This window comes from Colletotrichum higginsianum, chromosome 4, assembly GCF_001672515.1.
Source record: "Colletotrichum higginsianum IMI 349063 chromosome 4, whole genome shotgun sequence".
In the NCBI taxonomy this organism is placed as follows: domain Eukaryota; kingdom Fungi; phylum Ascomycota; class Sordariomycetes; order Glomerellales; family Glomerellaceae; genus Colletotrichum; species Colletotrichum higginsianum.
In genome coordinates, this window is record NC_030957.1 from 856257 (window position 1) to 883536 (window position 27280).

A 27280-nucleotide genomic window follows, 5' to 3' on the forward strand; every position below is an offset into this window, starting at 1 on the left:
ACTTGATTTCCAATGCTGAGATCTTACAGTCTCGGGGTTTGGTACTGACTTTCTCTTACGCGAGGCAGTTTGATGTATGGCAGGCTAACCCCATACATGAGTTGATGTGTAGCGGATACTCTGTCGGGGTCCAGTTTGGGCTAGCGTCTGCAGAACCTGATTGGTTTGCTATCTCGGCGTCTGATATCGCAACTGTCTTTACCTAACGCTGCATGGTTTTCGCGCCGGTGGGCCTCAACGACAAGGTCTCTCTCCACTTGAGAAGGAATTTTACTACGAACAGAGCGAAAGGCTTGGTTTATAAGCGAATACGTCAAGGTATCAAACTCCACTGACACTAGCCGCAACGGCCTTGCTGGATGCTGTGAGTGGGAATGAGCAAATTACAATGACCAGCCGTGGCATTATTCATTTTGAGGATGCAGGAAAAGTTCCTATGGTCTGGAATTTTCTTCATTTTCCTCTCTTGTCCCTTAATAAGAAACGTGAAAGCATGCGTATACTAAGCTTGGTCTTTAATTATATAAAAATTCCTATTTTCAGCATCGCTTTTCCGGTGCCTCGCGGAATCTCCACGTTACGAATTCGAACACTTACACCACCCATCGAACAATAATGGCCCAAAAGCTTGAGCAGGACGATAGCGGAGAATCCGAGCCAAGGAGCGTGGCCGAGAATGCAGGTGGATCCGAATTGTTGCGGAACTCCCGAGACCAACCACTCGCGATGGCAGAACTGGGTACGGAAACATCACTGGCACAAACATCTATCCGAGGACTTTCGGGTTCAGCCGCACCGAGTAGTCCTCTGCCAGATGGGGGCTGGAGAGCTTGGATGTCAGGTATGTAGTTCTTGCAGTTCTAGTGGTAACCTTCCCCGGCCCCGGTTCGAATCGAGCACTGATTGTGTTACGCCGTAGTGTTAGCAGGCTTTTTGTCCATTATGAACACTTGGTATGCTTCATCCTTACTTCGGGTTGGTTTGATTACTTCTGTAAGACAAAAGCTAAATGTCGTGGATAGGGGCTCAATTATCTCCTTTGGTGTCTTTCAGACTTACTATGTCACCAACTTGAATCGGCCGCCGTCCGACATCTCATGGATAGGATCCATTGCCGTTTTCTTCCTGTTCGCCGGCGGCACCGTTACTGGCAGGCTCACCGACGCCGGATACTTTCACCATGTCACAATCTTGGGCGCAGCTCTTGTTGTTCTGGGCACTTTCATGACATCCATCAGCAAGACCTACTGGCAGGTTCTCCTTGCTCAGGGGCTATGTGTAGGACTTGGAAACGGGTCCTTGCAGACACCCATGATGGTTGTGATTGCCACGTACTTTGGGAAGAAGCTACCTCTTGCCTTTGGCATTGCAGCGTGCGGGAGTGTGACAGGAGGCCTTGTCTTCCCATCCATGGCGAGGACACTGCTACCGACCGTTGGTTTCGGCTGGACGATGAGGGCAATTGGTTTCATACAGCTGGGAACGCTGGCTATCGCCGTCTCTTCGGCCAGGCCAAGACTGGAGCCGAAAAAACATGGCAGCTTTTTGGACTGGACTGCTTTTCGGGAAACCGACTTCAGTCTTTTTACAGTTGGGTGTTTTATGGTGAGTGTCGGCTGCAACGCGCAAGGTGGGCCATCTGTCCGTATCACTAACTTGAGATGCAAGTCTTTCATGGGAGTTTTCTTTGGCTTCTTCTTCCTCTCTTCCTACGCCCGGGATATTCAAGGCATGCACTACACCGAATCCGTCAACCTCCTATTGATCCTGAACGGAGTCGGCTTCGTAGCGCGGATGCTACCCAGCCTTCTTTCCCGGTACTTTGGCACAGTCAACACCTTCTTCGCATTGCTGTTTGGGTCCCAGATGGCCATGTTCACATGGATAGCGGTGTACTCGACTTCCGGACTCTACGTATGGACAATTTACTATAGCTTGGTAATCGGCGGTGTGCAGTCGCTGGCCCCGGCTGCTGTGTCTTCTTTCAGCCCGGACTTGCAGAGACTAGGTTCTCGGATGGGCATGGTATTTGGTGTCATTGGGGTCGGGGCCCTTATTGGGTCACCGATCGCTGGGGTATTGATATCAGCGTTGGACGGTTCTTATGTTGGCGCGCAGGCTTTCGCGGGTACGAGTCTTGCAGTCGGATGTGCCTTTGTGTTTGCAGCCAAGGAAGTTGCGAGGAGGAAGAATAATGCTTCCCTATGGACGAAAATGTAAATAATTCGGGAGGTCCTGAAGTATCATTGGCAAGAGACAGGACTATGGACCGAAATCACCATGTTTGAACTATAGGTATCGATTGCCGTTCGTCACAACTCTCTGGAATACGTACTTGAACAGGAAAACACGGCTCTTTACAGAAATCTACTAAAGAAGTTCGAAGGACAAGCTCTGCTCAGACTTGATTTGATGTTTAGACATTGAAATCATAACACACAGGTTAAAATCCTGAGTCGACAGCATACAGTTGTCCTACAGATCAATGCAAGTGTGTGTTCCTCTTGCCTTGAGCCGTTTATTGATTCTCACCATTCCATATCAGAGGTCCTAATTATGTTCGATGGTTCTTAGACGAGGTGGCGCAATGGCTTCGCTTACCTGGATTTGGGGAAAGTCCGTCTGCGGCAAGATGAGGACTGGGTAAGCGGAATTATTCTGATTCTGATGCTAGACAACAGATCCTGACCCCCCGGAAGGGCAATGTTGAACACACATTTCCTTGCGTCAGCATCAGCCGCCGTCTCGGTTTCCCCGACTCAGTCTGTGGCGTGGTTGTGGACCATGTCTCTCTTTTTCTTCTTCGCTTAAGTCGGCGCGACACGCAGAGGATTTCACGTGAAACGGTCTAATACACCCCCTGCAGCGAGTCTATTTCGGGCATCTCTGACCAACATCTACATTCCGAGCAAGACATGCCGACTGCTAGACCTGCATGTTGTGCTGATATTGAAGCCTCTAGTGCGTATTAGAGTGGATAACTTGGATTTTGTTTTGGTTTGGTATCTACGACGTGACTACACATTATTTGCAAGAACACAGCTCCCCCCCCTCCAGTGAAGGAAAATAAAATCTTGACTTCATCGCGTTGCAGATGGAAAAACACGGGCAGCCTCTCCTCCCAAAAAAAAGGAGAAACCAAGGCAGTCGGACGGGGTGCTATGTGCAGAGTTCCAGCCCTGGGGGCCCCCGGGGCATCACTTATTATCCTGTTCAATCGAAAGGTGGCGAAAAGTGCCGGCTTAGAGGATGAAGGCGGCAACAGCAGCGGCCAGGCCAGCTCCGGAGATGGTCATGAGGGCAGCGCCGGCGGTGACGACGGGGCGGATGGTGGAAGTGGGCGAGCCGCCCCGGGTGCCGTTGCCCTGGGTGCCGTTGCCATCGACGATCTTGGTGCCGGAGCCGGAGCCGGAGCCGGAGCCAGAGCCGGAGCCCTTGCCGCCCGTGGAGCAGGTGGCAAGCTTATCCTGCATCTCGGCGAAGATGCCGTTAAAGTGCTTGATCTCGTCGCCGCCCTTGCCGCCGGCAGGGAACTTGGTGGAGATGGTGGTCATGAGGGTGTTGACGTTGCCGCCTGGAAAAGGGTTAGTCCCCTGTCTTTTTTTCCCCTCCATCTCACTTATGAACGGCCCCGAAAACTTTTTTTGGTTCTGCCGGTCCCGTGCAAAGAAAAAAGAGAAGGAAAGAAGAAGAAAAAAGACTTACCGACTTGGGCAACCCAGGTGAGGGTGCTGTCGCAGGCGCCGCTCTTGGCGAAGAGCGGGACCTTGTCGCTGAGGTCGACGAGCAGCTTGTCACCGGCGGCGTTGAGCTGGTCGGACAGAGGCTGGAAGGCGATGGCCTCGTCCATGGTCAGGGGCAGCATGGCGGCGGCGTTGTAAGTGGCGGTGCGGATGATGGTGAGCATGGTGGCAGAAGCGTCCTCGAGCTCCTTGCCCGGACCGCCCGAGTAAGCGCAAATGGAGCCGTCGAGGCTCTGGATGCCGTTGAGGACGGTGGTCATGATGGTGTTGACGGTGCTCAGCTCGCGCTCGCAAAGCTCGCTGGGGCTCGGGGCGGCGATGGCGCCGGCGGCGAGGAGGACGATGGGGGCGAAGAACTTCATCTTGACAGTTGGGTGGGTAGTGAAGTGTGGGTGAGCGAGTGTGATGATGATGATGATGATGATGAAAACGACTGACGGACAAAGAGCGAATGGCTTGCTAGAAAGAACGTGGAGAGGCGAGAGAGTCCTTTTTGAAGGCGGGTGTGGCTGTTTTGATGCTGTTGTCTGCTGTCCGAGGGGATGGTGGGATCGACAGTCCATGTGCATGCGCCGTGTTTATATATCCATGCCATCCATATGCCATGCCATTTCTGGGAGGGGGGGAGAACAGAGAGACAGAGACAGAGACAGAGAGAGAGCCTCGATCGCTTTGACTTTTCTTCTCAACCCCCTGAGATACCCCAGATAATCTTAGAATCTTAGATGGCAGTGACACCCTCACGTGTACGGGCTTGCATCGGCCGGCTAAGGATCTTTCTCAAACGACGCCGTCGCCGCGTGCTATTTTCTCCCGGGTCCTCTCTTCCTCTCCAAAGGCCCCCTCTAGCCCCCGTGCTCGGACAGGTACCATGGGGATCCGAGTCCCGCTGCACTGTAAATAAGCAGCGAGAGCGTGAGATGAGGGCGCCAGTGGCGCTCGCGCTAGCGGAGCCGTTGCTTTTCTAAAGCAGACATGGCGCCCGGCCTTGGCGGAATGAAACAGGAACCGCGCCTACTTGCGCCTTGCGCGCCTCTAAATCTCCCCTCCCCCCCCCCCCCTCTCTCTCTAGAGCTGAGTCAGAGTCATTTAGAGATTGAAGGCATAAGGGGTTTTTTTAGATTTGATTTTTTTGGTGCCATTTCTCCGGCAGTAGTAGTCCCAGCTAACTTACACGCTTGCTGGTCCTTCTTTGCAGGCTTCCATCCTAGGCCGTCTCTCGAGATGGCTAAGGCGCTGAGACGAACCACTCACATCCTGGCAGCTGTCTTGGAAAATCTGGGAAGGGTTCCTCCGATGATTCGGACGGTTTTGTTTTCTTTTTCAGCTTGCGCAAAGACCCTGATCGGCTACCTCGCCCAGCGTGGCACTGGTCGAAGGAATTTGACACTCGTTGTTCTAGGCCTCTCCTCGCTCAGACTCGTTGTGGTTGTTGATGGTGTTTTGGTGTCCTGGTTGTTGTGGTAGCCGCCAACCCCCAATGCTAACAACCTCAAACGGCCTCAAAGTCCATCCAGCACGATCGTGGTTAATTTCCAATCAGGGACTTCGGGCCATTCTAGAAACCCTCATGCCGGGTGAGCTGTGCACATCGTCCGTTGCCCAGGCCCGTGACTGGGCTAGTCTGGCGGTGCACAGAACCTCGTCCGCCTCCCGCGCGACTCAACCCCCTTCATTGTTTTTTTTCTCCCCCTCCACTGTCTCCCAGTAGAGAGACGTCTTTCCCTGAACCGAGAGCCTGATCTCCAATAGTCTGGGTCATGGCGTTGCCTTGAGGCTGAGGCTCCCTCGGCGTTTCCCGCTGTCCGCAGACAGGCTAACCACTTCGCCTTTGCATTCGTTTGGATAGAGTTGGAACCAGGGGCGAAGGAGGACCTTGTGAAACCCGGGCTGCTGGAGCGACTGGTGAGAAGGGCTAAGAGAAGCTTGAATTACTGATAGTTTGAACGCCCTTTTCGGGGGGCCTATTTCTTCTGGACGGTCTCGAACGAGACATGTCTGTGGCTGGTTTCTCGTGGACATCATTACAAGCATGCACTGACCACGCCAGGCTGAGAACAGTTGAACGGGCTTTCAGCTCGGCGCGAAGCTGACGTTGAACAAAAAGGCATTCTGGAGCAAGACTAACGATATTTTCGAACACATGCGTTCCTTGTTCCTAGGTCCCGTGGAGTGTCGACAGCTCCGCCTCTCTTCCTTCCTCCCCTTCACTCTCATCTTCAGCCCTGAGACATACTCCCGTGCTCATAAAAGGTAAGGAATGACGCTATTGTTAGTAACCGGGTCAGAGGCACCGTGAAACTTCCCGATGGCTCTCACTAATAGATCTGCCTGTGGCTACTGGTAAATCGTTACAAGCCATCACTCATTGTTATTTGTATGGATGTTGAGTTTAGGAAACTCATACCTTGGTGTTGGTATTATTATGTTGAGCGAGACATCGTCCCTTTCCTCCCTTCTCCGTTTCGTTTCTCCCGTTCGAGAGTTAGATGATTCTGCGAACAACTCCCTTATATTGATGATGCGTCCGCTCATTAAGAAGGTGTAGAGATATGACGGTGTGCTGGTGACAGAAAATACACGCTTGGAACGATTTAGGTTATTGCAGCTTGCTATTTGCACACAGCGCAAGATCACTTCCTAAAACCAAAAAACAAGAACGTCAGTGTCAAGTAGGTAAGTCAGACTACCCACTTTTCGGCACCCCCCCCATTTCGGCACCCCAAAAATGCCTCAAATGCCTCATCACCAGAACATACCCCTCAACTTTCAACATCAACAACATTTTCTATACTTATGCGAATAACCTCATTTTTTCCTCAGAGCTTCTTTTCAACCTTATGGGCCAGTATACCGAAGATGAAGTCAATCAGGCCCTTGACGCAATAACCAACGGCATGCCCATTAAGAGGGCTGGTCAGGTGTATGGCATCCCAAGATCAACACTTCAGTATCGGATTAAGGGCACTCAACCAAGGTCAATTGCCTTTTCTGACCTGCAGAGACTTTCTGTTAGTCAGGAGGCTAAACTGGCTGAATGGGTTCGCATTCAGCATGCCCTTGGTGTTGCCCCAACCCATCTGCAAGTGAGGCTATTCGCAGAAAGGATCCTCCATGCCATGGGGGATACAGAGCCTATAGGAAAAGGCTGGATCCAAGCCTTCTTGAAGAGGAATCCATCAGTCAAGGTCCAGAGAAGTCGCCCTATCGATTCTAGGCGTGTTAATGGGGCATCTACTGAGGTCATCAGGGACTGGTTCAAACTACTCGCCATACCAGAGATCACCAGCATCAAACCAGCTAATAGATACAACATGGATGAGACTGGTATCCTTGAGGGCCAGGGATCTAATGGGCTGGTGCTGGGCATGTCTGAGACGAAGTCTGTACGTAAGAAACAGCCTGGATCAAGGGCATGGGTATCCATCATCGAATGCATCTCTGCCCTGGGCCATGTTCTGAATCCCCTCGTTATCTATAAGGGCAAGGCAGTCCAGCAGCAGTGGTTTCCTCTAGACCTTGGCCCTTATGAAGGATGGCAATTCACTGCAACGGAGAATGGATGGACTTCAGATGCCACTGCAGTTGAATGGCTGCAGAAGGTCTTCATCCCTCAGACTCTTCCTCAGGGCAAGGAGGTCAGGCTGCTGATCATGGATGGACATGGGAGTCATACAACGACTGACTTTATGTGGTTATGCTATATAAACAACATCCATCTATTGTTCTTACCGCCACATACCTCCCATGTCCTCCAGCCACTTGATCAGTCAGTCTTCAGCCCTGTCAAGGCAGCCTATAGGAAGGAGCTTGGATACCTTGGTCAGTGGAATGATTCAACTGTTGTAGGCAAGAGGAACTTTATAGGCTGTTATCAGAAGGCTCGTACTGCAGGTATGACGATGCAGAACATTAGAAGTGGTTGGAAATGGACAGGGTTATGGCCTGTCTCTATGGCGAAGCCTCTGATGAGCTCCCTACTGCTCCCATCAACACCAGCAGCATCAGGATCATCTGATCAGGTCAGCAAAGGGCAGTCTGGAGGCAAGGAAGCTGAAGGATGGGTATCTGCGTCATCTGCAGTGGCATGGTCGACGCCAAGGAAGATGAAGGATCTAGCTGGGCAGTTGAAGCTATTCACAGAGCTGGAGAATGATGCCTTTACTCAACGCCTTCTATTCAGGAAGGTAAAAAAAGGCTTCAGCGAGCAGGCATATGAGCTGGCAAATACCCAGCAGAAACTGGAGCTTCTGCAGGCCCAAGTCACCAATACTGCAGTAAGGAAAAGAAGGGCAGTCCAGCTGGATCCTAACACTAAGTTCGCCAACATCAAAGACATCCAGCAGGCGCAACTTAAGGCTGGGGAAAAAGAGGATGATGCAGCCGAATCCAGCGACTCTGAATACCCTAGTGAAGCTGAAAGCTGTATTGTTGTTGCATCTAGAAGAAGTCAATGATTAATTGAAGTCGACGAGTATGATGGGAATAGCTTCATTTTTGGGGTGCCGAAATGGGGGGGGTGCCGAAAAGTGGGTAGTCTGACTTAAAGTGCAAAGCCATGGTTTCCCAACTCCCTTGTTGAACACGTATAACCGACTGGAGACATGAGTAGATTGGCAATCGGGTCCAAAGTACGATGTGTCATTAGGTTCGCCGATACCATTCCCCACGTTGAAGTTGGAGGCTGGTGTTGATTATTTAAACTACGAATTAAAACTATGGAATGGAATAATATAATTAACTTTCGTGAACGCCAGGAAAGGTTTGTGTCTGTAGAAAGCACCATTCGTATATCAAATCCCCCGCTGCAACTCCCTCCCGCCATCAAAGCTTGGCTATCGAGTCGGTGCAGTCAGCCATGGTCCCCTTGTCGTTGCCAAAGAGGGCCATTCTCTCCATCCTGTCGCCCGCGTTAGCTACTAGTCCATCCGTCCGTCCGTTCGTCCGCTAACGCGCAGCAGGAAGATCACTCACGACTTCTTGAAGCTCTTGCTCCATTTGTCCTGGTCCCCGATGAAGCCCTGGAACCACCTGCCGACGCTGCTCGCCTCCGAGGTCGCGATGCCGGCGTCCGAGGGGAAGACGAAGACGCCCGCCGGCGCGGTGCCTTTAGTGGCAAAGTCGTGCGTTTGCTTGTAGTAGCTGACGTCCAGCTCTCCGGGTCTGTTTTTTCGTTCCTCGGTGAGGATCACGTCAGCGAGCCCTTCTCAATTCGTCAGCCCTTCATGGTTGAGAATGATACTCACGTTGAGTCCTGCGACGCCCCCGCCTGCGTCGCGTTGACGAAGCTCTGCGTGGAGGTGCTATGGGCGCCGAGCAGCGCCGCGAGGGCCTCGGCATCGAGACCCTTGGCCTTGAACAGCGCCAGCAAGTTCTCGGGGGTGTCAAAGGGGCTCGGCAAGCCGCCCCTCGTGGCCGAGTTCGTGTTGTCCTTGCGGCCGATATAGGTCCTGACCTTGGGCCCGCCGGGACACAAGAACACAGCAGCGTCTGGGACACGGAGGAAAAGTCAGTTACATATTCAGAAACGAAATAAAATCAAAGATTTAGGGGCTCAAGTTGCCAACAACCACGAAGGGATCGAGACTCACTCCCGGCGAAGATTATCATGTCGGCCTTGGTCGTGTTGTGCTTCCCGGCCAGGTCGCTCAATGCGCCCGCGATGTTCTGCAGGCCCCTGTTCTCGATCCGGTCGAGCTCGACGTCCGGCGCGACGCCGGCGATCAGGGATCCGTCGCAGCCGCCGCTGAGCCCCTGGGACTGGTCCCACGAGCCGCAGTCGTGGAAGAGGGCGCTGATGGCGCCCCTCGCGAGGGCGTTGCACTTCCCGCCCTCGAGGAACAGGGCGTTGAGGTCGGCGTTGACCAGCTTCCAGACGTCAGGGCAGTTCGGCGCGCGTGCCTCGAGGTCTCTGGCCAAAGAGGAAGAAGAAGAAGAAGAAGACAAAGAAGGAGAGGAGGCGGCGGCAGCCGCGGGTTCGGGCAGCGCGATGGCGTTGACGAGCGCCAAAAGGCCGGCGAGAACAAGGTCAGTTGCGCGCATTGTTGAAACGAATGTATGAAGATACCGTGGGAGTCAGGACGGAAGGCAGATGAAAGATGCTCGGCTATGCTTGTGCTGATACAGGAGATCTAGGGATTAATCGCTCCCTCATATCTGTGTGCTTCTTTTATAGCATCCAGACATCCCGCAACCTCTTCCACGGAAACCAGATCGTTCCGGCGTGTGAACACAACCTCTCATCTCGAAATCTGCAGGTCCGGCGGCCGATTTTCAATAGCCTCATGCCGGCGCCGGTGATTGCCCATATCCCATCTTGGATCCCTCAGGGGTGGGGAAGCTACATCGCTGGCTGATAACATGCTGCCTGATGCGACCGATAGGCCTCGTCGGCTCGGATGTTCCCAGCTGGGAGATGTGGTGTGAACAATGTCCGATGCTGGATGTTGGATGTTGGATGCTAGACGATGCTTAGCGTCGTCGACGGAAGACAAACAACTTGCTGGCTCCGTCGCCGCTGGCCAGAGGCGTTCCACGTGTGCTTACATTCGGCCGCACTCCCGTTTCTGCTACCACCGGGGCCAATGGGATGTGGCAAATCGATCAATCGTTTTCCACAGCTGATGCAGCATGAGAGCCGCAGGAATTTCTCACGCCTGAACGATTCCGGGCGTGGCAAACCAGACGGAGACGACAGGACATGCGGGGAGCGGCCTGCAGATGGGGCCTTTTTTCTTTCCTTTTTTTTTCCCCCCCTCGCTACTGAAGCGAGAGATGAGGGTGTAATTGCACATGTGGAAGAGTGCTGGTCCCAACGACCAAGGCTCACCGCCGTCAGGCCGTCAGGATTGGCTCCAAGACGTGCGGGTGATAACTTGGGTCTCTCAGCCCGTCAAGCGCGGGAAGCAGTTCGAGTATCAACCACCGATGCTGTCATCAATGTCCGCTTGTTAATCCGAGACACCTCGTACGAGCCCTGGTGAGAGATTCTACACAACAAAATTCGTGAGTCCAAAACATGGACGGAATCCCTTTAGATTGATCAACGCCCAACTCGACCAAAGAAAGGCCCGGTGAGGAGAGCAAAACCCCGTAAGCTCCCTGAGACATTCCGCAGCCAATACGGAGCTCGACGCCGTCAACACACGCTGTCATGTACGGAATGCCTCCCGGATGTATCACGACATCAACGACGCTGACAAAAGCCCGCACTGACACTGGGTCCTGGCTCCCGGACATCTGGGCCGGAGATCTCCAGCGGCGCGATCCCACACCCACCCACCCACTCACCCAAGCATGCAGCCCACGCGCCGACGCCACAAAGGGGAACACCGAACGAAGCCTGAACCGTCTGCAGTGTGCATGCTGCGTGCTGCGTGCTGCGTGACGTGTGATGCGCCCAGACTGGAGGCCGGTTCAGGCCCAGCCCCAGCCTCTGCTTATTACTACATACCCCAGAAGCCTTGCAGCGTGTGTGGGTGGCGCTCAGCGGGCGGCATGGGAAGGAAAGGTCTTTTGGCCGATGTCTGCAGCGCAGTGGGAATTCAGACGGCCGCAGCTGCTGGGTCCGTCTTAAGGGACACACACCGGATCAGACCGTGGGGGATTGAACAATGGGATGCGGGAGGAGGCATCGAGTTTTGAACCGCTTTTCACTCGACTTCGCCACTTTGTGATGACCATCACTATTTGGAAATGATGTAGTCCGATTATGAGCTTCTCGTAGGTTAAAGCACCTTCCCGGTCAATCCCAAAATGCCTAGTTGATGGCGGTATCAAATTCGCAAAAGAAACGCACTATCGCTCGGATATCATTACACAAAAGGCAAAGTGTCGAGACGTGCGAACCAGACATCGCCGCCGCACAAAACGCTAGCTGACAATTTCCCAAACCATTTGCTGTGGCGTTCCGGGTTCCACGCTCCTTTATTCCCTCTTCGTTTCTCGCACGCCAGTTCTGTTGTCTCCTGTCCTCCATTCCTCTTTGGAGGACTACATGTCCTTCATGAAGTCGTCGAATTCCGTCCTGGTCTTCAGATGCTTGGGCATCATCAGCTCCTCCAAGACGGAGGCAATACTGGCCAGAGCGTCGAGCTGCTGCTGCTCGACAAGCATGCACACGTAGTGGTCGCGCACCATCTCGTCGCTCCACTGGCCATGGTCCGTAGGATTGGATACCAAGTTGCAGATCTGCAGGAGACGTACCCTGAATCCGTCGAGAGTGTTGGGGTCCAGATTGCTGAACTCGGCGTGGGAGAGCAGCCCGATTTGGGCGCGGCCGAGGTCGCTTTCAAGCCACTCGGAGCCGTTGTTAGTCAGGGCGAGAGACACGGCATTGAAGGTAGACCCCAAGCGTCGCACAGTATCGGAAGCGCTCCCCGACGCAGCCGCGGGGAGGAAGTTCTGGCTGATTGCCAGAACCTCTACCGTCTTCTGCAGCTGGTCCTTCAACCGGTACATGGCATTCCGAATCTGGGAGAGGCGGTCAGTGGGCCGAGGTGGAATGTTGCCTGCAAGCTTAGGGGACCTGTGTGCCTCATCTATATCCTCGGTGGGGAAAGGCATGTTCTGGGTCCGATAGTCGCTGAAGTCGCTTCTTGTACGTTAGCATCGGTTTGCTCCTGGAAACCGTATACTAGAGGAATGACTGGATGCTTACACCTGAATTATAGGCAGGAAGTCGTTCATCTGCTTCATGTGATTGTCCAGCGCATCGTCCAACTTGACCAATGCTGATCGGACCTTCTTGCCCTTCTCAGTGTTGGCAAGGGCTCGCCAAAGTTTGCTCTGCCTCCGCAACTTCCTGACGATGGTCCGCAGGGACGACAACCACAAGGACAGACTAGGGTCGAGCGGTATGTCTTTCGCCCCAAGAGGTTTCTCCCACTGGGCTGCATACTCGGCGAGGATGGGGCGGAGCTCGGTGATCTGCGCCAACAGGGCGTGGCAGCTGCTGGTGATACCAAGACACTTATTGAGGCCAGCAAGCAGCGTGTCGGTGAGCTTGAGAGTATCCGTGATGTATTCGTCCATTGACTCGAGTGCCTGGCTGATGAAGACAGGATCCATCGAGGAGTCGTCTAGATCGAGAGTCTCCCCCAGCGTGCCCTCAGGTTTGCTCAACGACTCTTCATCTTCCTGGAAACTGCGGGTCCTGGTTAGGCGACGACGCATCAAAAACATGTCCTCCTCGGCTTCGACATCGTATGCGGACTCGCAGCTGTCCCGGATCCCTTCATTTGGAATAGGGGGCACAGGGAGTGAAGAGAATTGGTGTCGCAAGGGGCTTCCCAACCATTCGAGACGCTTTGAATTGCGTTCTTGAGGGCTCACAGCAACAGCAGTGGTGTGCTCACGAGACCCTCCAGCATTTGTGGATGCCTCTTGGCTTGCGCTGACAGCCTTCGCAATCTTTTCGGTTGGAAGCTGATAACCTTTTACCATGGTATGAGGACGAGCCAAGGGCTTGTATACACGGTCAGGGGCCTGTCCAGTGCCGACCGAAGTGGATGACCGGGCTTCATCACGCGGGGTACAGGTCTCGCCAACGACCTCTGACGACACGGATTGTGTTCGGTCGGGCCGCGAAAGTCTACCGGGTATCTTGTTCGCTTCGGCCTCGGTGTAGTCGGGAGGAGCGCCGCGTGGTGCCGTCGAGGACGATGCGGTAGGAGCGACTTCTTCCTCGTCGTCGGAAGACGACAGCGACATGACGGAGAAGTTATCAGTGACCTCCTCCCAGTCGTCGAGGTCGAGTTTGGTGGGGCTCTGGCGTACTGCCATGTTGCCTTCGTCGTTGCTCTGTGGCCGCTACAGGGGACAAGGGGGTGTTTGTCTAGATGAGAAGCTAGACAGATGGACGTCGACTATGGGATTCGGTCCGGAGTTCCTTTTCTTTCCTGCGAGAGAAGATGTTAGATCCTGCTGAGCGGGGAATGGAACGACGTGCAGAAGCAACAGCACAAAACACAGTACCTTGCGTCCTCCTAGCCTAGTCTAAAGAGGATATCTGGACAGTCGAACCAAGGAAAACTGCGATGTTTGTTGGCGATGAAGGGTCGAAGCGTAGCTGTGGGCGGCGACGAATAGTCAAGTAGGTAGCTCCCGATGCGGCGAGGCAAGGGTGACGCGGAAACGGTCGAGGGAAGCGTCGCCTGATCCGGGTTTACGTTGCGGCTGGTGATGGGAATTGGGAGAGAAGCAAGAAAAAAAGGATGCAACCAGAGCCTCTGGTTGATGGATGTTGATGAAAGAAAGGAATCCGGGCCCCAACGGGTTCTTGGTTGAGAGACGGACGACCAAATTAGAGGTGCCTGAGCACCTACGTGCCTTATCTAGGTAAGGTAGGTAGGCAAGTAGATGCCTTGGTAGGTCAGGTCGGTCTCTATCTGCCTGGACCTGCTGAAGCTCTCCCACCTGTCACTGTCAGTGAGCTGATGCGGGGGGGATCCATATCGACGGTTAGGTGTGCCTGCTCTCAGACCCCTCTCCCCCCAGGGCGCCTTGTCACCCTGCAGATCCCACGCCCCAAGGCGGAGGCGGCTCCTGGCCCGTGCTCCACCTCGCTAAAGCAAAAAAGTAAAGCTGTTGGTTCTTATCGGTTTTTGTCTCGATAAGGATAACGATAAGGCACCGACACAGAGTTGAATTCTTCCCTCTGGCGAGAGCCCAGACTCAGAGCAGTCGTCTACGACGTTCTTCTATAAATCCTTAACAAGAAAAAGGAAAGAAAAGAATAAAAAAAGCCTGATTGATTTCAGATAATTCTGGAAGAAGCCAATACCATTCTTCTATTCATCCTTAATCCGACGCGTTAAACAATCTCGATCGTGATGCTACACCACGAGAGAAACCTACTGCCTCCATACCAACGACACCAAATATCCCAGAAACCAATGTTTGATGCCCTGACAGGTGAAAGGTTCCCCAGCTAAAAATCCTTAAGCCTTGCCGCGCTTCTGTTACCATCCAAACATGACCCAACACTATCAGGCCGTCGCTAGTGTTCTCATCCAATTGCATCATCACCCCGTCTCCAACCCAATGTGCGATCTTCTTCTACGCACTCATGCTGCTGCTCTCGTTCTGCACCTTTCCAAACTTCCTCCCAATCATGACAAGCTCGAGGCCGTTCTTGATGGGCCGCTCGCCGCGCAGCAGCAGGCCGATCTCGCTCGGGTGGAACCAGTTCATCCACACCATGACGAGGAACATGAGCGTCGCGTCAAAGACGTACACGTACGCCTCGTTGGTCATGAGGTGGCCCTTGTTGCCCTCGAGGTACTCGATGACGCGGAAGACGCTCCGGACCCAGATCAGGACGCTGGTAACGTAGAGCGTCAGGAGGTAGTAGCGCCATCGGATATCCGGCTGGTGGGACTTGGCCGTCGGCACCAGCGTCATGCGCCGGTGGAAGAGCGCCGCCGTCACGATGAAGAATCCGAAAACGGTGAGCTGTACGAAGAGGCCGACGATGATAACGTTCTCGCCAATCTCCATCATGTTGTTGCCTTCGCCGGCGGCTGCCATCATGCCGCCACCTGTATGTGTGTCGTCAGCAACGTGGGGGGATAGGAAAGGTCAATGGACGAGAGATGTATTCTACATACCGCTCGATTGCAACAACAGAGACAAGACGTCACCGGCAACAAAGACCTTTGTCAGCCAGCGTCTCTTGATCAAAGCGTGGCTCTCTCCATCCGTCAGCTCGATGATGCGGCCGAGGATCATGTAGATGGAGGCGGCCATCAGCGCCGGGGCGATGAGAAGCAGGACATTCTGAATGATGTACGGGAGGAGGGTCCAGCATCCGGGGTCCTCCATGGTGTTCTTCGCCCGGCTGGCGTATCCGACGAACTCGCCTATACCATCAACCGCCGTTAGTCTGTCGTGTTTGAGTGTCGACCCTGGGTTGCATTTTCAGACTTACACACGCCACCAATGACAAACGCCGTCATATACCACGTCTTGGTCCTGACCATCTGGACGGCGTGAATCCCGGTAGTGAGTATGTAGATGATGCAGAAGAAAATCGCCGCTGCCGTCGACGGCTCGAATCGGTAGAAGGACCACTCGGCGTTGACATAGTCGGGGTTACACGGTCGCGCCATCTTTTCGGTCACTATTCTAACGATAGAACAAACGAGTGGCTGTCGATAGCGGGAGGTCAGGTACAAGCGGTGTCCAAGTCGTTGGCGAATCGAAGCACAGCTGGATGAAGGCCTATGCTACCGTCTCTTTTTCGGCTCCGGGGATCTTTGTTTGGTCGGTACTTGGATGGAGGGATGAAGACGAGGAGACTCTAGCCTCAAGGTAGAGGGCCACGTTATGCTTAAGTCCTTTTCAGTCTTACAGGCCTACCGTCTTTGATGGCAACGAGCTAACCCCCAACGCAGTCCACGTGTGTGGGCGGTGCATCGCGCAAGGGGGGAAGATTCGGGAATCAGATTGGAGCCCTGCAACCCGCTCCGCTACCCTAAACATGCCCATTCTTGCTAACAAATGGCAAGTCTCGATGTTTTTTTCGCGCCGCCCGCTGCCTGGAATCCGAGTATTACTGCGCCTTCCCCTGCGTCCCGAGTATTCGGTCGTCGCTAGGGGAATTTTGGGGAACGATGGCGGCTCCCACACGTATTCCCGTATCAGAGGCTCGGTGATCCAATCGTAATCGTTGGTATACGACTTGGCGTCCCTTTCCGGCGGCAGTACGTATCTTCATAGTGTGATAGGGGCCCGGTGGGTCACAAATGCCAAGAGCCATAAGGTCCCGCTCTGGCCCGGAAAGAAGAGCCCCGCAATTGCGAGTATTCGCTTTTCGTCTCGTATCGGGGCTCCGCTGCCTCCGCCTCAACGCTTCAAGGCTTCATTTTTCTTCGACGATTTAACGCTCGGGATGAGTTTTCAATACGATGATTGCGCGGCTATGCTTGCTTTGACTCGGCCCATTCCCTCCTTTTGCGTCCAGCTTTCGTCCCCTTTTTTATGAGACCATACCCGCGTGTTCGTACTCCGTGCTCTCTCTCCCTCAACCTCTCTCACTCGAACCCGATTCGCTCCAAAGAGACTCAATTAGACGCCCTTGTCAAGTTATCCGCCGAGATCTGTGTTGTGCCACTAACGGAGATTTCCCCAACCGAAACCTTGGACGAACAACTCCCTCCACACCCCGCGGCTCATCCAATGGCAACTCGTCGCTCCCACACCAAGTCGCGCACCGGCTGCCGAGACTGCAAGCGGAGGAAAGTCAAGGTGAGAAACCGAGTGCCACCCGCCGTCCTCCGCTTGCGCGCGCCGAACACGCGGGTGGAGGGATCGGGGGTCCGCGTTCGCTGGTCTGACGGCACTCTACCCACACTTCTCTTTCCCCCGGCCCGGTGCGGCGTGGAAGAACTCTCACTGACGGACCGCGTGTCAGTGCGATGAAGCCTATCCCTCCTGCTTCAACTGCACCAGGCACGGCATCACGTGCAGTCTGTCGTCGTCCTCGTCCTCGGGCGACGTGTCATTCAGCACCACTCCTCAACGCTCGTCTAACACGCCGTCGGCTAGCGGTCAGAGCCCGGAAGCACCAAATCATTTTCTCGATGTGCTTATCCATCGCAGCCGACCCGTCCCGCAAGCGCCGACCATCGAGCTCTGGGGCCACGGTCTGGAGCTGATGCACCACTACACCTTACACACCGCCAACACCATGTCGTTGAAACCCGAGATGCAGTACGTCTGGCGCGTCGCCATTCCCGAAATCGGGTACGAGTGCCCCTTTGTTATGCACGGCATCCTCGCCATCGCCGCATTGCACAAGGCGTACCTCCTCCCCCCCGAGCGAGACAGGTATCTCGACCTGGCGACATCCCATCAGACCGCCGGCCTCGAGGGCTTTCGTGCCGTGCTGCAAACACTGGACGATAGCAACTGGGAGTCCGTCTTCTGCTTCGCCTCCATCACTCTGCTCCACGTTTCCTTCCACCCCGTGCGCAAGAGCACCGATCACGACGCCGAGCTCTTGCCGGACATCACGGCTCTCTTCGTCTTCGTGCGGGGCATAAGGGCCATCCTCGAGCCTTACCATGGCGGGCTTGGCCGAACGAGACTCGGCCCCATGGCCCACGGTATCTGGGTCATTGATCCGGGCGATCCTCAGTACCAGTATGTTCCGCAACAACAGTTCCAACACGTCTCTGTCAATGCACGCGAGATACTGACAACCGACAACCGCCCAGAAACCCATCTCTCCGCCACTCCCCGCTGCCGAGAGACACCTTTGATGCCCTGCGCCGCCTCGCCGCGTTCTTTGAGGAATCACTCCCCGACGGCACGCGCCGCGGGTACGCCACCGCCGTCCGGGAGCTCGAGAAATCCGTTCGCCTGATGGCGCACGCTGGGACCCACCTCGAGGTCGGCATGGCCATCTTCTGGCCTTACGTGATCTCAGACGCCGTCATGGCCGACATCCAGTCTATGAACCCCTACGCCATGGTTCTCCTGTCGCACTTTGCCGTCTTGCTGCGCGCGATGGAGCCGACGTACTGGTACCTCCGCGGCTGGTCGGCGAGGCTGATGGCCGCCGTCGACCAGCAGCTGGCAGGGCGCCCGGCGCTTTTAGAGGCGGCGAGGTGGCCCAAGGAACAGATATCCGAGCTGTATGGGCCATACTGAGTCAGCTTGTGGTTCTCAAGGGTGGTGGAGGATATTGTAACTTACACCAAACTCAGGAGGTGGTTATTGGGGCATTCCGCACGCCTGCGATATCGACGAGACATGACTGTTACTCTGTAGGGGTGGTCCAGGATATGGCGTTTTCCTTGTCCTGCCGGTAAGCGCCTTAGACAGGGTCGTTTGATCCAAAGTTGGCAAATGCGTATGCTGCCCTCTCCCTCTCCCTTCCCCCTCAGCCCCACTCAGCCCATTCGTTGATACGCCACGCGAACACACCCATTCTCCTGTTGTTCGTCGCACCTTTTTTTGCAGCAGCCATGTCATTCGCTATGCCGTTCACCATACGATCCGCCGCTTGCCCCTTTGCTCGATATTTTCTCATGGCAGGACCACCAAAGGTCATCCCGTTGTGCCGTTCTCACCGATGCCAATACAGCATGCTATCTGCTGGAGATACCTTCCGCGGTGAATGTGGCCTCACATACCGCTTGGTACGCCCATTGGGGTCCGACTCTCGCAACAACGTCTGGAATGCGGTCGACGCATCTCGCGAAACGAGCCAGTACATCGCAAAAGGACCTTCCGACGGCGATGACAAGTCCCGCGACTGGCTGGCGTTCCAACACGAACTCGACATGCAGAGGCTCTTTGCTAAAGCGCCCATGATCCGAGAGATCGTCGACTTCGTCCCCATCTCTGAGTCGGCCGGTCCTCTGATGATTCTCGAGCCGATGCCCATGACCTTATGGGAGGCCCGCAACACGCGTCGTTTGACCAAGCGGGAGATCAAGTGGATCATGAGGGGAATCCTCCTAGGTATCGGCGCGGTCCATGCCAAACGTATGGTCTTTAGTGGTCTGTTGCCCATCGGTCCAAGTGATAGAATGGGAGCATTTGCTGACACGGTGATATTTCAGACTTGAAAATGGAGAATGTGGGCGTTGGGGGGTTCGACGCCGCGAACCCCAATTCCAACGTTCACGAAATCATTGTCCTGCTCATGGACTTGGGCTCTAGTACGGCCTTTCTTCTTGTTGGCCTGTTGACTGTCTCTAACGATTCCCATAGTCAGTCCACCTTCTGACAGGGAGATCACATCCCTCACCTACCGAAGCCCCGAAGTCCATTTCGGGAAACCGTGGGACCAGAGTACGGACATCTGGTCGTGGGGTGTCATCGTAAGTGCGTCGTCTTCGCCCATCATTGCTTTCTGCTGACACCAGCCCCTGCCCAGCTGGCCCAGTTGCTCCAGGCCGCCGTCGACCCTGAGTCTCCAGGCCTGTACGACAACGTCACTAGGGGAACACTGGAAGAAAAGACACGGGCAGTTCGCGACAGACTGGCGGTGGATTTCGATCTGCACTCGGTGCCATTCTACGCACACGACGAGAAATGCCGAGCCTTGCTACCGCCGCCTCGACCAGATGAGGCTTACATGTGGGCGAACAGCATGGTTGAGAAGGGTGTTTCCGGCGAAGACATCCAGTTCCTTGTCGAGGTCCTCCATCCGGACCCTGCGTGTCGATTGAATGTCAGGGAGGTCCTCGAGAGCGGTCACTTTGAACTCTAAAAGTGGCTCCTGCCCGTATGGAATGGCTGGATAGGTGCCAGGTCGTCCCTGAGCAGAAGAAGAAAAAAAAAAAAAAAAGCTTTCAAACCCCTCACACTATTGACCTTAGTTGTCTATCTATATTAGAGAGTGAATGAGGAGATATGGATCTCAGTGCCTACCTGAGCATAGGAGCACTTCCGTTTTTCTCAATAAGTCAGACTACCCACTTTTCGGCACCCCCCCCATTTCGGCACCCCAAAAATGAAGCTATTCCCATCATACTCGTCGACTTCAATTAATCATTGACTTCTTCTAGATGCAACAACAATACAGCTTTCAGCTTCACTAGGGTATTCAGAGTCGCTGGATTCGGCTGCATCATCCTCTTTTTCCCCAGCCTTAAGTTGCGCCTGCTGGATGTCTTTGATGTTGGCGAACTTAGTGTTAGGATCCAGCTGGACTGCCCTTCTTTTCCTTACTGCAGTATTGGTGACTTGGGCCTGCAGAAGCTCCAGTTTCTGCTGGGTATTTGCCAGCTCATATGCCTGCTCGCTGAAGCCTTTTTTTACCTTCCTGAATAGAAGGCGTTGAGTAAAGGCATCATTCTCCAGCTCTGTGAATAGCTTCAACTGCCCAGCTAGATCCTTCATCTTCCTTGGCGTCGACCATGCCACTGCAGATGACGCAGATACCCATCCTTCAGCTTCCTTGCCTCCAGACTGCCCTTTGCTGACCTGATCAGATGATCCTGATGCTGCTGGTGTTGATGGGAGCAGTAGGGAGCTCATCAGAGGCTTCGCCATAGAGACAGGCCATAACCCTGTCCATTTCCAACCACTTCTAATGTTCTGCATCGTCATACCTGCAGTACGAGCCTTCTGATAACAGCCTATAAAGTTCCTCTTGCCTACAACAGTTGAATCATTCCACTGACCAAGGTATCCAAGCTCCTTCCTATAGGCTGCCTTGACAGGGCTGAAGACTGACTGATCAAGTGGCTGGAGGACATGGGAGGTATGTGGCGGTAAGAACAATAGATGGATGTTGTTTATATAGCATAACCACATAAAGTCAGTCGTTGTATGACTCCCATGTCCATCCATGATCAGCAGCCTGACCTCCTTGCCCTGAGGAAGAGTCTGAGGGATGAAGACCTTCTGCAGCCATTCAACTGCAGTGGCATCTGAAGTCCATCCATTCTCCGTTGCAGTGAATTGCCATCCTTCATAAGGGCCAAGGTCTAGAGGAAACCACTGCTGCTGGACTGCCTTGCCCTTATAGATAACGAGGGGATTCAGAACATGGCCCAGGGCAGAGATGCATTCGATGATGGATACCCATGCCCTTGATCCAGGCTGTTTCTTACGTACAGACTTCGTCTCAGACATGCCCAGCACCAGCCCATTAGATCCCTGGCCCTCAAGGATACCAGTCTCATCCATGTTGTATCTATTAGCTGGTTTGATGCTGGTGATCTCTGGTATGGCGAGTAGTTTGAACCAGTCCCTGATGACCTCAGTAGATGCCCCATTAACACGCCTAGAATCGATAGGGCGACTTCTCTGGACCTTGACTGATGGATTCCTCTTCAAGAAGGCTTGGATCCAGCCTTTTCCTATAGGCTCTGTATCCCCCATGGCATGGAGGATCCTTTCTGCGAATAGCCTCACTTGCAGATGGGTTGGGGCAACACCAAGGGCATGCTGAATGCGAACCCATTCAGCCAGTTTAGCCTCCTGACTAACAGAAAGTCTCTGCAGGTCAGAAAAGGCAATTGACCTTGGTTGAGTGCCCTTAATCCGATACTGAAGTGTTGATCTTGGGATGCCATACACCTGACCAGCCCTCTTAATGGGCATGCCGTTGGTTATTGCGTCAAGGGCCTGATTGACTTCATCTTCGGTATACTGGCCCATAAGGTTGAAAAGAAGCTCTGAGGAAAAAATGAGGTTATTCGCATAAGTATAGAAAATGTTGTTGATGTTGAAAGTTGAGGGGTATGTTCTGGTGATGAGGCATTTGAGGCATTTTTGGGGTGCCGAAATGGGGGGGGTGCCGAAAAGTGGGTAGTCTGACTTAGTAGAAAGACCGCGTGTTTTCAAATGCTAACCCTTTGGCAACTGTTTGGAATGATTGCCTATCAACTGCTGCAAGATTACAGTGCTAGAATTGGCCTATCTACTGCTGTTTTCTCTTCTTTTTGTAACGTGTAACTGGTCTTGACTGCTGGATCCAGTTCGGTGTTACGGTAGTTGTATTAGCGTTCTTTAATCGACTGCGGCAAAGAGGTCTCTGCTACGGACCGGTATCCGCAACCTCTCGTTGAGGAGCAGATTTGCTATCCTTAAAACCCCATTGTTGAGGAGCAGCCGCCACCGATTTCCGTCCGTGAAATTGAGAGCGTACAGGATGCTCAAGGTACCGAGCACCGGCCTGTTACACCCGACACGGAACTCATCAGAAACGTGTTCTGCTCTGCATCATCTTCAATCAGAGACAGCCACCAGGTCCTGCGGAGAGACCTGTGGGAATTTACGATGTAGATCAAGCTATCGACGGATTCGAACAACGCCGTTGATACGAGCCACCGAGAGCACTAACAGCCGTTCCGTCACACAAGCACTACGCCATAGCTCCGGGTGGACGGGCAACTACACGAACCGTTCCTAGAGGTAGACAAATCTGCGTTCCTGTAGATCAAACGCAACATCAGCTAACGGGATTGGAAGCAAACGGAACTGGACCCTGCAGGCCACACCAAGGCCACCATCCCAGACAAAGGCTCGACTCACATCCGCACGTCGAAGGACAGACGGTAGCGGAACATGGAAATCACAATAGAGAAAACCGTCAAGCCACGAGCCAACCCGAGCCCCTCAATTGAACGGCGTTCCCGGCCTTCTTCTAAAATCAACCATGCCCGGTGCCCCGCGGGGGAAAGATAAAGTGACTGGCCAGTCGTTGTTCAGTTTGCAACGAGAGACCGGAGATCCGCTATGGCGTCCCGAAAACCGACAACCGTTCATACACGCATGCTAAGCCAGGAGTAGAGAGATGACCGCACGATGAGACGCTAAGGGATGGATTTACTGTCTGAGGATCGAGGTGTGTGGTGCAAGCACGCCCTGGTGACGTTTTGGCTGCAGATCAGTGATTGCGCTCGTGATTTCACCATGATATCACCTGATTCGCCCCCTTGGCGCTCTTTTCTAAAGACATTGGAATAGCTCCTGATCTCTTCCCCCTTCTGTTTATCGAGGACATGGCACCTATCTTGTATGACGGAGCCTGGCCAAAAGCGTCCTGGCGATGTTGCTCAGTATCGCTTCTTGGTGGATGACCTTTACCGGGATAATCGAAGGGAGCTATGTGATACCGGCGTTATGCCATCGACGTCACGCTTACCCTGCTATCAGTCTTGATCGGGCCTTCGGGTATCGAACCCAAGCAATGGACACTAAACTGTGGAACAGCTCGAAAAGACCATGCAGCCCAACCACACTTGATCTTCAATGAGTTGCAGAAAAAGCAGGCGATTGGCAGGCCCAGGGACAACACACTGTTTGTAGGGGAAAGCTTCCCGGAAGTCTTGTTCCAGAGTGACCGTTGGCCAACCCTGGCTCGGGTCATTGGAAATTACATTGCCTATCATCAAGGCCCATCTCTCGTCCGCGGGAAGTTTGGACTAACATTGTCGAGAGCCAGTTGGATAGGTAACGGGCGGCTCTGGCCCGGGACCCCAGCAGGGAGGTACGTTTCCCGGGGAAAATCAAGATGGGCCAGGCCCGTCCTGGCCACAATGACTTCATTGTGGAAATTGCTGCATCGCAAATGTGGAAACGGAATGGTAACGTGATCCGATGCGGCCCAGGTCGGGCAGGACAAACGGTTTCCAACATGGCAAACAAGCTGCAACGGTCGCAAAGAGGCAAAGGACTCGGAGGCAAGGGCGATCTCACGACGTCAGGATAGACTAGGCCGCGTCGCAGAGAAACAAGCGCCGCCGTATTCTCGCTGATTAATGCCCAATTCCGTCTCAAAAGCGAGAACTGACGCTGTCGAAAGTGGCCTTGGCCAATGAGGGCGAAGTCATGATGACAATCCACGTGCTTTTTTGAGCCGTGGACAGGCCGCCCACCACCCTGCGGCAACGCGCGGGAAACCGAAGACATGCTAGACAAACGGTGGAATGACGTCAACGTGTGTTTTGCACCTCGCCCAATCTTCTCGTGAGTCGGCGTGCATATAGTTGCAGCACTAACATCGGCATGGTTATGTTGGTTACATCAAGATTCAATTAGGGACCGTTTCCTCGGTAGGACGATCATGTTGGGATGGCGTTACGGCGGGCCGATAGTACACCGCTCGTGATGTATTCTGAAAGTAGTACGTTCAATGGTGTCTTGCACGTTTGCTTGCCACCTGCATCGGCTAAGCAAGGCAGCCCAAGAATGGGACCAGCATGAGAGACTGGGGTCTGTGAGGAACGATGTACCAACTCGGACAACATGGATGTGAGTCGCGTTCTGGGTTCGGTCAAAGGACCGCGGGGCTGTGAATTACGAGAGTGCTCAAGTGTGCGGTGCGTAGCCTAGCAATCCCGGACCATGTCTCGCAGCGGGACGGCGTTGGACGGTTGGAGAGGCGAGACGAGTTACATTCAGAGGTGTGGCTGGTACCGCCGGCAGCGGGAGAGGGATGTGACTTTGCGGCGTGGCTGGTGCTGCAGAAAGGGTCCCAGGAATCCTGTTACTGCTCGTGCCAGACAGATGGAGGACTGGGAGACTCCTGGAGGGGCCGAGGGAGAATGACGGAAGAGGGTGACCTGTGCGGAAGCAGGGTCTAGACCAGTCGATAAGCCACCCCTGGGCTTTAGAGTTCAAGTTCGCAAGCGGAAGGCCGAAAGCGCAAATGGGTTTGTCTTATTTAAGTGCACTGGACTGGGCTTAGACGAGTGCCGGAATTTAACGTACCCAGGCTAAAAGTGATGGTATTAATAAGGGAAGCTGACCTGGTCTTGGGGCAGCGGAATATGAGGTCATTACTGGGGCGAGCAGTCAGTCGCATGCAAAGGGGATGAGAGAGGGCAGGGGGGGACCTTAACTGTTAGTAATCCAGACTCGGCCTGGGGTATCGTGTCGAGTAGGTGATGTTTGGGATACAATGACAGGCGTACTATTCGCAAGTAGCAGGCATATTTGCGCATGCTCATGGATGATGGCCGAGGACGCCGGCAAGAAACGATACATCGTACAGTCAGATAGACGCGACGCAGACGCATCGGGCGTTGTCAGTTAAATGAAGGTGGCGTGTGTGGCTTGCGCATCGCAGCCTGTGGTTCGCGGCGGGGGGTTGTTTCTGTTTCGGCAAGTAGCGAGGGCGAGCTATACTAGTAGGAGTAGGTAGTGTAGAGCAAGTAAGCTGGCAAGGTTGACGATAGTGTATGGATATTTTGGCCGCGAATGTGAGCGAGGGAGGCATTTCGGCGAAAGATGGGATGGGTGATGGGTGATGGATGGTGGGTGGGTGGATGGATGATGGATAGTGGATGCATGGGCAGAAGAGACAGAGGCATGAATCATGAGCCCTGGCCGGTAGGCTGCGCCATTGCTTCCTGAGGCCTCAGACAAAAGCAAAGTCTCCACAGATACCCTCCAATGATGCGCCTGCTACCAGCAACGTCATCCCTGCCGCACAGCGGGTATGACGAAGCGGCAGACGTCATGATGGAGAGCCCCGCCATCCAAACGAGTGGAACACGCTCCGATCCTGAATGAGCTTGGGAAGCAGCCGAGCCCTGGTCGTGGCTCCCTGTTTTTTGGGGTTTTTTTTTTTTTTTTTAATATTCCAGGTACGAATGCTCCGAGCTGCAAATAACCATGGGAAGTATCCGTACAGAGAGCAGTGATGAGAATGGGAGAAATCGTGTTTTGCTCTTTCTCGGGAGTCGACTCCTTCTGGCATCACCATACATGTCGTGTAGTGCATGTTCAAGCCCCGAGACCCAACAAGCAAAAGCCCGACGATTGACGCCACAAATGCCCCCGAGCGTCGCTTCCTTGGCATGATGGAAGCGGCATCCATGGGCAAAACACAGTCAACCTGGCACATCAGACCGATGACAATGGGCGGTCCTTATGTCATTAGTTTCCAATAGCTGTCCCTGGACCTTGACGACTTGGTCGTGTACAGCGACGAGGTGCGGCAGTATGATGATTGTGATGATGATGGTGGTGGTGGTGGTGGTGGTGGTGGAATGCAGGCTGCTGCTGCTGTGTTTGATTCCCGCGGGCTCCCCTCCCCCTTGCTGCTCTACCCCTCTACCCTTGCTTGGTTGGTCCTGGTGCAATGTAGCCATCTACCCTGTTGAACCGTGCCCAATCTTGGATCTGTCGCATGCCGAACGGGTCCGGGGTTGAGCGATGGGCGCGGCGGCGGCTTTTGATGAAAACGACGACTTGAAACGATGGGGCTGGCTGCAAACATCATGGTCAGAGACCTTGAAGCCAGAGAAGGAAAGGAGAAGGGAGCCATGATGGAAGGATGAAAAGTCACTCACTTGGGTACATGCGATGTACACGATGTGAGGAGTACCTACCTACCTACCCAGATATGCAGCCGAGTAAGGAGCAAGGCAAATTGCAGTTAAGTACCTAAGCTCTACGTTCCGTGCTTCATTCTCAGTAAGGACAAGATATGCTACAGTACCTACCTAGGTACCTACAAGTAGGTAGGTCACTGGGGGTTAGTAGGTACGATTCGACAGACGGATAGGGAAGGCAGGGGACACGCTCAGTCAGGACGTCTCCGTCTGCCCCGCCTTCGTTCAACATCGGGAGATGTGCCAAGAGGAGGTCCGCTGCAGCCAGTCAGACGTCGCAATGTCGACGAAATACCCCACTTTGGGGCGTAAGTGTGAGGGAGGAACAAGGAAGGGACGAGGAAGGAAGAGAGGAAAAAAAGGAAAAGGAAAAACGAGAAAGGAAAGCAGAGGGGAAAAGGAACGGGGGACAAAAAAAAAGGAGGGGTTTCCTGTCTCCCGCCCCCTTCACAGCACCGTCCATTGATGGATGCGATGACTGACTGACTGAGACTGCCTGGGCCGTCCAGGCTTCCTGGCTATAGACTGTAGTAGTTGTGTGACTTGATACTTGCAATTGGTTCCCATCGACTTCCTTCCGTGCTCCTCCTCTCTCTTCCGCTTTCCACTTTCCATTTCCCACTCTTCCCGCTTCTTGCACCCTTCCACCCTCGATTTCCCGGCAAGGTTCATTCGGCTCTCCATCTCCATATTCTTTCATATCCATCGTCGCCATCGCCCATCCATCAC

At 53.9% G+C, this 27280-nt stretch overlaps 7 protein-coding genes across 7 annotated transcripts; 3 read left to right on the plus strand and 4 right to left on the minus strand.

Annotated features, from left to right (window-relative positions):
• Positions 1–615: 615 nt before the first annotated feature.
• CH63R_05590 (Riboflavin transporter MCH5) lies at positions 616–2220 on the plus strand (the record flags this gene model as incomplete). Its single annotated transcript, XM_018300565.1, has 3 exons — positions 616–841; positions 920–953; positions 1023–2220. 3 exons carry the CDS (start codon positions 616–618, stop codon positions 2218–2220), a joined length of 1458 nt encoding a protein of 485 aa, XP_018158415.1.
• A 1022-nt stretch (positions 2221–3242) lies between these two features.
• On the minus strand, positions 3243–4105 carry CH63R_05591 (Cell wall protein; the record flags this gene model as incomplete). The annotated part of the gene is made up of 2 exons (XM_018300566.1): positions 3243–3574; positions 3706–4105. The coding sequence occupies 2 exons, from the start codon at positions 4103–4105 to the stop codon at positions 3243–3245; spliced, it is 732 nt and encodes a 243-aa protein (XP_018158416.1).
• Positions 4106–8567: 4462 nt separating this feature from the next.
• Positions 8568–9785, minus strand: CH63R_05592 (Versatile peroxidase VPL1; the record flags this gene model as incomplete). The annotated part of the gene is made up of 4 exons (XM_018300567.1): positions 8568–8643; positions 8718–8906; positions 8990–9233; positions 9335–9785. 4 exons carry the CDS (start codon positions 9783–9785, stop codon positions 8568–8570), a joined length of 960 nt encoding a protein of 319 aa, XP_018158417.1.
• Positions 9786–11735: 1950 nt separating this feature from the next.
• CH63R_05593 (uncharacterized protein) lies at positions 11736–13526 on the minus strand (the record flags this gene model as incomplete). The annotated part of the gene is made up of 3 exons (XM_018300568.1): positions 11736–11894; positions 11949–12336; positions 12403–13526. The coding sequence occupies 3 exons, from the start codon at positions 13524–13526 to the stop codon at positions 11736–11738; spliced, it is 1671 nt and encodes a 556-aa protein (XP_018158418.1).
• Positions 13527–14801: 1275 nt separating this feature from the next.
• CH63R_05594 (RTM1 protein) lies at positions 14802–15853 on the minus strand (the record flags this gene model as incomplete). The annotated part of the gene is made up of 3 exons (XM_018300569.1): positions 14802–15283; positions 15353–15604; positions 15673–15853. The coding sequence occupies 3 exons, from the start codon at positions 15851–15853 to the stop codon at positions 14802–14804; spliced, it is 915 nt and encodes a 304-aa protein (XP_018158419.1).
• Positions 15854–16922: 1069 nt separating this feature from the next.
• On the plus strand, positions 16923–18398 carry CH63R_05595 (C6 zinc finger domain-containing protein; the record flags this gene model as incomplete). Its single annotated transcript, XM_018300570.1, has 3 exons — positions 16923–17152; positions 17196–17888; positions 17963–18398. 3 exons carry the CDS (start codon positions 16923–16925, stop codon positions 18396–18398), a joined length of 1359 nt encoding a protein of 452 aa, XP_018158420.1.
• A 317-nt stretch (positions 18399–18715) lies between these two features.
• Positions 18716–19968, plus strand: CH63R_05596 (Serine threonine protein kinase; the record flags this gene model as incomplete). The annotated part of the gene is made up of 4 exons (XM_018300571.1): positions 18716–19253; positions 19316–19414; positions 19467–19580; positions 19622–19968. The coding sequence occupies 4 exons, from the start codon at positions 18716–18718 to the stop codon at positions 19966–19968; spliced, it is 1098 nt and encodes a 365-aa protein (XP_018158421.1).
• Positions 19969–27280: the final 7312 nt, after the last annotated feature.